This window comes from Lactuca saligna, chromosome 3, assembly GCF_052625555.1.
Source record: "Lactuca saligna cultivar CGN05327 chromosome 3, ASM5262555v1, whole genome shotgun sequence".
Taxonomy (NCBI): domain Eukaryota; kingdom Viridiplantae; phylum Streptophyta; class Magnoliopsida; order Asterales; family Asteraceae; genus Lactuca; species Lactuca saligna.
Window position 1 is genome coordinate 176,405,563 of NC_136419.1, and position 9,626 is coordinate 176,415,188.

The following is a 9,626-nucleotide window of genomic DNA, read 5'->3' on the forward strand; positions in this document are numbered from 1 at the left end:
TGGCCTATCAACTCGTCGAGTCCTAAATTCCTCACAAACTCAGGACTTTGCTCCTACTCGTCGATTTCTCCACGAACTCGTCGAGTGCACCTTCAACACATCGGGACCCTCCTTCATATGAATTGCCAAGTTCCTCCTGGAACTCGTCCAATACGATGATCTTCATGTCTACTATAGACCCGGACTGGCTGAGTCCCTTACCAACTCAACTCATACCCTTTAACAGAAGGGATTTGGGGTAAGAAAACGGTCTGACTCGCCGAGTCCCTCTATGTCTCAATCTATCAATACGATTTCTGAGGGTCTCAAAGCATCCAAAATGTAGATCTGGACCCACCACATCCTAACCATGCAAAGCTACCGCCTTTTTCCCCATTCATGGACTTTTGAGCTAAAAAGGCCAAAAGAACACTTTATATGCTTGCATGGGGATTCCTATGGCATAAATCTTGCACCTTTATGCCATAACATCCCTTAATGGTGCTAGGTCTAAAAACACAAGTTCTTGGGACGTCCATTCTTCTCATGCTAGGGTTCTTGGACCCCCCCCCCCCCCCCCCCAAAGTGACATAGAATAGATCGACATGGATAATGATCAAGGTGGAGGCTTTCTTACCAGAAAGTGGAGGAGAATGCAAGAGGTTTCTGGATCTACTAGTCTCTTCTTGTATCCCCAAAGCTTTACCTTCTTCTTTAAGCTTCAAAACACTCAAGAATGCTCACAATGGCTCACAAACTCATGGAATGCACAAGGGTTTTGTTCTGGACTTGAGAGAGCATCAAGGAGGCTGATGAAGGGTGATCGTGTTCTTTAAATAGGGTACAAGGCCCGTATTTAGGGTTTTCCCCAAAATTGACTAACTCGTTGAGTCAGTCTTCTAACTCATTGAGTAGGTCACTTAACCTGAAACCCAATCTGTGCTCCTACTCGTCGAGTCACCCCATCTACTCGTGAGTCACTTCCTTATTTTGAGGTTTTCTTTCCTTTCTAGGCCTTCTGAATTCGGGGTGTTACACAGTTACAATAACTTATGATTGGAAGAGGCAAGGTAAGATGACCATTTAATAAAAATTAAACGAATTTATATTTTACAACATTTTGTTGGGTTAAATGTTTATTAAGGGTAAACAAATTTCATAATGGTATTTTAATATTGTTTGATCTAATAGTGATATGCATTACTTAAATGCCGAAACATGTTGCTACCTTTCTAGGAGTATAGCTACTTTAAAATAACCCTTATCTCAATAGTTGTTTTAAAAATCCATTCTATCTTCTATCAATTAACATTTAGCAATCTACCTTAATAGTTGTTGCCCAAACTTGCAAAACAAACCTAAAAATACAAGTCATACATACAAAATAACATAAATTGTAATGAGTAGCATCTCAATAGTTATTGCGTGAACTTGCAAAATAACCTAAAAATACAAGTCGTGCATACAAAATAACATAAATTGTAATGAGTAGCATCTCAATAGTTGTTGCGCAAACTTGCAAAATAACTTAAAAATATAAATCGTACACAAAAAATAACATAAATTGTAATGAGTAGCATCTCAACAGTTGCGTGAACTTGCAAAATAACCTAAAAATACAAGTCATACATACAAAATAACACAAATTGTAACTAGTAGCATGGTTTTCTTACAAAGTAGCAAAATAACCTAAAAAAAGTCATACATACGAAATAATATAAATTGTAATGAGTAGCATGCTTTGGTTTTCTTACGAAGTGGTTCTAATATTTAGCAAATATAACATCTTACAGTCGATCACAAATATGTTAGATAATGCTTTAACAATTTTCTTGCAAACTTCTATTTTTACTAGACAAATTAGTCATCTAACTTTCCATATGGTGTTAATAACATATACTGATATACCGGTAACATTTATGTCCTTTCATTTATAAATCTACAACTTGTATCGATATCGTTTTCATTGCACACATTAGTTTCTTAAATTCAATAATACTAATTAAAATGTACCATTATTAACAACTATTGCATGTCTAGCTGGTAAGGTTGCTAATGCATCTACGATAAAAATTACTATTTATCCCTTCCAAAAAAGAACAACTTTCAAATGCATATTATTTGATCAGAATCCATAATTTATTTTCTTGCTTTCTAAGGGAATAAAGTTGTTTTTCTTATTAAATGAGGGCCCACCCTCTCCATCCCCCCCCCCCTCTCTCTCTCTCTCTCTCTCTCTCTCTCTATATATATATATATATATATATATATATATATATATATATATCCCACACACATACACAGAAAAAGAAACACGAGGTTAACAAGCCTCCTTGCTTCTTGTTTTTTGTTTTGGGCAGAAATAATGAGGGAGAGGGAAAGCAGAAAGATCAACGATCCAGGGGTGTTTGGTTGCTTTATTTGAAAGAAAAGGGAGGTAGAAAAGGCGAGGTTGCTGCCTCTTTTGTTCACCAGAAACCCACCTCTAGGTGGTGTCCTTAGCAAAAAATAGAGAAGAAAAAAATGTTTCAAGTGAGAAAATGGGCTGATCAAGAGTGTAAATAAACCTCTCCCAATGTTGTGATTTTCAGCTCAATCAACCCACTCATTACATACATGAAATTATAATGAATACAAACTTGTTGAAGAAAATTTTGATTCAAGAATTTCATTGAACACTTGGTGTGCATGTAAATTGAATGTTTGGGTCTTCAATTCCTTGGCTAATCGTAAGAAAAGGAATGACCGAAGGTAGAAAGAAAAAGAGAAGCACCTCCAGTGATTGATTTATTCAAAGAAGGAGAAACACAAAAGCAGCAAGTTATGTTATCAATTGATTCACTTCTACATTCACTCACCATAAAAATTAACATTTAGGAACTATAAAAATTTAAAACATATTGGTTTTAAATGTCATGATTATTACCGTATCAAGTTATCATTTGGTTATAAATTATTTATCAATGATGTCCAACCTAGCTGGGTTAATGCACTGGGTTTTATACTTATGTGGGTGTGAGGCTGGGAGTTCGATTCCGTTAAACTACCTCTTGTGGTGCCACATGTGGGGAAATTTTCCCTAAAAATCCATATGGGGGCTTTGCTCTGTAAAGAAGCTTGAACTCAGAGTCCTCGTTAAAATATTGCAAGTAGGATTCCACTTAATTCATTTGTTGTTTCAATAAAAAAAAGATTTTGTTCACCACTACTCATTCCTTCCTTGCCATTACTCCTAAGAGGTGAATTTTAGAAAATATAACTTAACAATACATATTTGACATAAATACCTAATTTCAACACCAGTTTGTCGTTTCCTAATGGTTAACCAGACCCTATCAGTCAAATAAAATAGATATTAAAGTAATCAGTTACAATAACTTACGATTGGAAAAGGTAAGATGACCATTTAACAAAAAATTTAAAGAATTTCTATTTCTCAACATTTTGTTGGGTTAAATGCTTATTAGGGTATAAAAATTTCGTAACGATCTTTTGATATTGTTTGATCTAATAGGTATATGCATTACTTAACTGCCAAAACATATTCCAAAACATATTGCTACCTTTCTAGGAGTATATTTGCTTTAAAATAAACCCTATCTCAATAGTGGTTTTAAAAATCTGTTCTATCTTCTATTAATTAACATTTAGCGGTATGCCTCAATAGTTGTTGCCCGAACTTGCAAAATAACGTAAAAATACAAGTCATACATACAAAATAACACAAATTGTAATGAATAGCATCTCAATAGTTATTGCGCGAACTTGCAAAATAACCTAAAAATACAAGTCATACATACAAAATAACATAAATTGTACAAGTAACATCTCAATAGTTGTTGCGCAAACTTGTAAAATAGCCTAAAAATACAAGTCGTACATACAAAATAACACAAATTGTAATGAATAACATCTCAATAGTTATTGCACGAACTTGCAAAATAACCTAAAAATACAAGTCATACATACAAAATAACATAAATTGTAATGAGTAGCAACTCAATAGTTATTGTGCGGACTTGCAAAATAACCTAAAAATACAAGTCAACATACTAAATAACATAAATTGTAACAAGTAGCATGGTTTTCTACTTACAAAGTAGTTCTAATAATTAGCAAATAAAACATCTTCCAGTCGATCACAAATAGGTTAGATAATGTTTTAACCATTTTCTTTCAAACTTCTATTTTTACTAGACAATCGTAGTTATATGACTTTCCATTTGGGGTTCACAACATATAACGATATACCGGTAACATTTAGGTTCTTTCATTTATAAATGTATATCTTGTATCGCTATCATTTTAATTGCACACATTAGTTTCTTAAATTCAATAATACTAATTAAAATGTACCATTATTAACGGCATTGCATGTCTAGCCGGTAAGGTTGCTAATGCATCTACGATGAAAATTACTATTTTACCTTTCTAAAAAAACAACTTTCAAATGCATATTATTTGATCAGAATCCACAATTTTCAAACTAACATTTATAACAAAGCAAGTTTTGTGCATCCAAAAGTTTTTATGGCTCTAAAATTCCAAACTGTAACCTAGCATCTTGCCCAGCTTCCTCGTTAAGGTTCCACCACCTGCAAAAAGAAAGAACACAATTAACACAAAATGTAATGACAAAAAATGCTTCATCTTCTAAAAGTTGGTTTCTTTTAAGGGGTAAATTTCAAGTCTAAACAAAAACAACTCAAATGATTCATGCTACATGGTTCATATCTATATGAATTAAGTGTTTTATCATGTTTAACTGATTAGACATAAAGAACACGTTCTAACTTGATAGAAATTTAATCGCACAGGGGAAGAGTCTTAATATGCAACCTAATTGATTTGTCATTTCAAGAATAAAAAAATATGCTTATATTTGATTAAGATATAGAAGTTATAAGAACATTGCTTACAGGTTCTGAGTAAGCATCATGCCTTTATACTTCTTCAAAATCTCCATCGCAGCTTCAGTATATGCAGACTCTTCTTTATCTTCAAAACCACCATTTTCACCGTTCATAAGAAACTCATTTCCACCCTCGATATCTTTCATCTCCATTACACAAACATATATCCCCTTCATCACATACCCCGAAACTGGCAATTTCAAAACCCGAAAATAACTGTTACGCATTATAGTAGGAACATTTACACGATCGAGCTCAGTTTCGGAAACTGAATGTACCCATTCCTTAACCTCACTGAGTTTTTTCCCACTCAGGGAAAGCCTCCCTCTTCTTCCTGAATCGCTAATGGAAACCTCTTCCAACATTGGTAGATACTTAACCAAGTACAACAACATCACATGCCATGCCATGATATCCTGCATACACTGAAACGAAAGCAAACGTTTGTTCTTCAACAAATCACTGATTAACTCGAGGTTTTCTTCTTCATCCCCATTTCCACCAAGACAAAATCCATCCTTATCACAGACTGAATTCGGCCACATAAATATAAACGATTCAATTTTCTTCGTGAACATAACCTTCCATTTGAACAAACGACTATCGACAGCACTATGACCCGGAGACAGAAGTTCGATACATAAGGACTTCACTCCTTTAAACTTGATCAAAAACCTATAGGCAGATAGAAACGACTCACCGTATAACGACGAAATCATGCGCAGAAACGACGTACTTGTGGAGACGTCACTGATGGTGTTCTTATCGGAAATGTGAGGGTTTAAGACCGGAGAAGCGAAGGAAATGGCATCGACTTGAAGTACAATCGAGGAGAAACGTTTGGAAACCAGGTAACAAAAGCATAGGGTTTTCAAATCGATTAATCTGTTTAATATTAGGAGGACGATTTCGTCTGGTAAACGACTGATTGAAGACGAATCTTTGCATGTCCTTCGCCGCATTTCTTGAGGTCCCTCAATTGACAGAAAATCGACGGTGGGCTCATCCAACATTGTATCACCGAATTCTGTAAACTTTTATATTGATGATAAAAAAAATAATAAAAAAAATAAATAAATAAATAAATAATGCATAATTTCCAAAAATAGTCCATATGTTTTCAAACAATTGCACAATGGTCCTTCCATATAACACGTCAGAAAAGCTATGTTAAATGAAAAATATCGTAATTTCCTAAAACAGTCCATATGGTTTCAAACACTTGCATAATGGTCCTTCCATGTAAAAACTATGATAAATAAGTGTAAAATAAAAAAAAAATACCGTCATTTTGTTATTTTTATCATTTTTTATATTCGTTAGACATTTATAGATATTAAAGCCAACCACCAACTATAAACCATCAGTCTAAAGTCTACCATTGACACTCTCCTCCCTCCACCCCACCATTTTCATTTGTTCATCTTCTAGGCATATCTTTTGGCGACTATCAATAGGGAGCTGAGAATAAAAAAACAATCACTCATTGAATATTGATATATACATCATCAACACTAGATGCAAAATAGACAACAAAACATTGATATAAATTCACAAAATCAATACTAGGTGCATGATAAAGTACATACACTAATTTATCTTTATGGTTCACATTTCACAAAATTATTGGCAAGGTCAAAACTATAATTGAATATGGTATGCACATCATCTTCATCTTTGTTCCATGCTAATTAAATCCCAAAACACAAAATCGAATATCCGATCAAATCAAGCCCACAAACATGAAAGAGAAACTAAGTTCGATAACCACAAACATGAAAAACAAAAATAAAACAGGAAAAAAATCGATTGATGTTGAGTTATTGGAAAGAATGAACCCACATCCACCACCTATGAAAATCATATGAAACCAAAAACAATTGCATTCATCAATTGTTGCAAATTAATGGCTGAAGAGGACAACAATGTGTGCGTACGATGGCAAGCTATGGTGGCTCTGCGATAACAGTAGATAGTGGTGGTGTCATGGTGTATAGTATTAGACGATAATAATATAAGTTAGTAATATAGGATAATAATATAAGTTAGCAATATAGGATGTAGAGTGTAAATGTACCTATTATATATTCCTGTCATATGTCCCTGATCCATATAATACAATTACCAAGTTTCACATGGTATCAAAGTCACCTAATCACCCTAACCCTGAATTGGTTTGTAGATTGTCTAAAGTGTATTGGACATAGCAAAGGTTTGTTGCAATGTTCATGAGTGCTTATGAGTATGGTTTTGACCATTGGATTAAACTCATGCTCACCTAGATTGTTTCATGAATTTTGTCACGAGCGATTGGTGAGATGATAATATCTTGTATTCTTGAAACCAAGATGTGTGAGTTGTATCTTGCGAATCGGTTGCACATTGATAATATGTAAACTCGCCAGTAACTTGGTGTTATAAAACTTATTGTTGTGTGTGATTTGGTTAGTGAGTGCAAGCAAGCATTGAGTCAAATTTTATTCATTCCTTTTACCCAAAGTGGGATAAAAGCGATATATGTGGGCCCCTCGATGATTTAGTGATGACAAAGGTAAATGCTCGGCCGGGCTAGGGATAATTTGATTTGTTCAATTAGTCAGTCGTCGTAAATTGGAAATTGGAAACCGGAAACAATACATAGACTGAGAGAATGATATCGATTCATGTCTCACGTCTATACGATATCTAGAATGGAGGAATATATGATCCCTTATCTAAAGGACAAGTTACTGATAAGATCAGAGTTCGACAGCGTCTTTGAGAGCTACGATTGCTAATCGAGTTGTACTTACATTTGTGGTTACTAGACTTATCCAAGTGGGAGACTGTTGGATTAGTGTCTAGCCCGTAACCATATTTGATAAGTACTTGACCCGATTGTGCATGGTCCTTTTGGGTTGCCTTCACCAAAGCAACTTGACTAGAGAAACAATAGAGAAAGAGGTTATTAGATTTATTAATATGTTATAAGAATAATTTAATAAAGGAGAAATCATATTTGTTTAATTAATATTGGTCAATAACTAATTAAGAATTAATTTTGTGATCAAATGTAATTAATTAAACTAGAGGGGTTGAATTGTAATTATGTGATAGTTACAAAATAGGGTAATGGTTATCCTTGATATGGATTGGACGATATCCTTGAAATCGTCCAAAGGATAAAGGATAAGGGTTTTCAAGGCTTATCTTATGATTGTTTGGTGGGCAAGCAACGTGATAAGGATAAGGACTGAAACCCTAATCTCTACACCTATATAAAGACCCCTAAGGCCATAAGAATTCGTCCATGCCTTCCTAAAAGGTTCTTAGGGTCGATTTCATACCTCCTCCCTCTCTCTCTCTTGTCTCTCCGTTTGCTCTTGGTGTTTGTGATCCATTAGAGGTACTACACTTGTGGTACTTGTTTTCAAGACTTAGGGTTCAAGATTTGAGTTGTTATTGCAGTATAACAACAAAAGGTATGTAATCTAATCTACTATATGAATTTCGAAAATACTTGGGCATACTAGGGTTCCTTTATGTGTTCATAATGTTGTGTATCTAATAGTGAAAACATAGATCCAATTCTAGGGTTGCATGCACACATAGGATTGTTTGTACAAAACCCATCAAAAACATGCCATAACAATCATCAAAATACACATCACTGCTGAGGGATCACAAACACACAATAAGATCCCTTGTTTTATCTCGAACCCTCTTGAATTGAGTACGGATCCTCTACTTTCACTAATACGGGCCCATACTACCTTCCACATCTATCCGTACTTTCCTCAAGAGTTGCTTCGACTCCACCAAGTCCCTTTCACTACTACTGCTGCTCCCAGCACTAAACTCATCCTAGACCTACCCTAGGGAAATCTCCAACCCATACCAGTGATGGGTTTTATACAAACAATCCTATGTATGCATGCAATCCTAGAATTGGATCTATGTTTTCACTATTAGTTACACAACATTATGAACACATAATAAAACCCTAATGAGTCATACTATTTTCCAAATTCACCAAGAAGATTAGAATACATACCTTTTAGTTGTTATATAGTAATTGATGGGTTTTGGTCATAAGAACATCCTATGTGCTCATACAAACCCTAATGATTGGATCTAGGTTTCTCTATTGTACATGTAATTTATCCAAGACTATAAACCCTAGATCTAGCATATGATAATCAATATAACATATAATTAGGGTTTAGATCATACAATGATTGTTATGTAGCAATAACAATCACAAATCCTCCTTGTAATGACTTTAGAAAGCTTAGAGTCACAAGTGTCACTCCTCTAATGGTTCACAAACACCAAGAGCAAGAGGATGAAGAAGAGAAGAGAAGGAGGCTGCCCAAACGTGTGGAAACCCTAGAGAACCAGTTCACCACGTTTTTGGAGCATAAGGGTTCTATATATAGTGAGGCTATTATGGTTATCTAACAAGGAAACCCTAATTTGGATGCTTAAGCCCTAAGCAACCCATGGACTCCTTTCCTTAAAGGCCTTGGACGATTTCTAATGGGTTTCCCCATAGAAATCGTCCAACCTTATAATATAAGGCAATCCATAGCCCAATTGCAATTATCTTATAATTACAATTCTAGTCCCTTAAGTTTAATTAATCTCTTTTAGCCACAAACTTAATTCTTATTAATTCTTGACTAATATTAATTAAACAATATGATTTCTCCTTTAATATAATATTCTCATAATATATTAATAAATCATAATTAA

The 9,626-nt window shown here is 34.5% G+C and overlaps 1 protein-coding gene across 1 annotated transcript; it reads right to left on the reverse strand.

The window, feature by feature from the left end:
• Window positions 1-4,455: 4,455 nt before the first annotated feature.
• LOC145034048 (F-box protein AUF2-like) lies at window positions 4,456-5,885 on the reverse strand. Its single transcript, XM_078982476.1, has 2 exons — window positions 4,899-5,885; window positions 4,456-4,574 (listed from the first exon to the last, which is right to left on the reverse strand). The coding sequence occupies exons 1-2, from the start codon at window positions 5,852-5,854 to the stop codon at window positions 4,508-4,510; spliced, it is 1,023 nt and encodes a 340-aa protein (XP_078838602.1). The 5' UTR covers window positions 5,855-5,885; the 3' UTR covers window positions 4,456-4,507.
• Window positions 5,886-9,626: the final 3,741 nt, after the last annotated feature.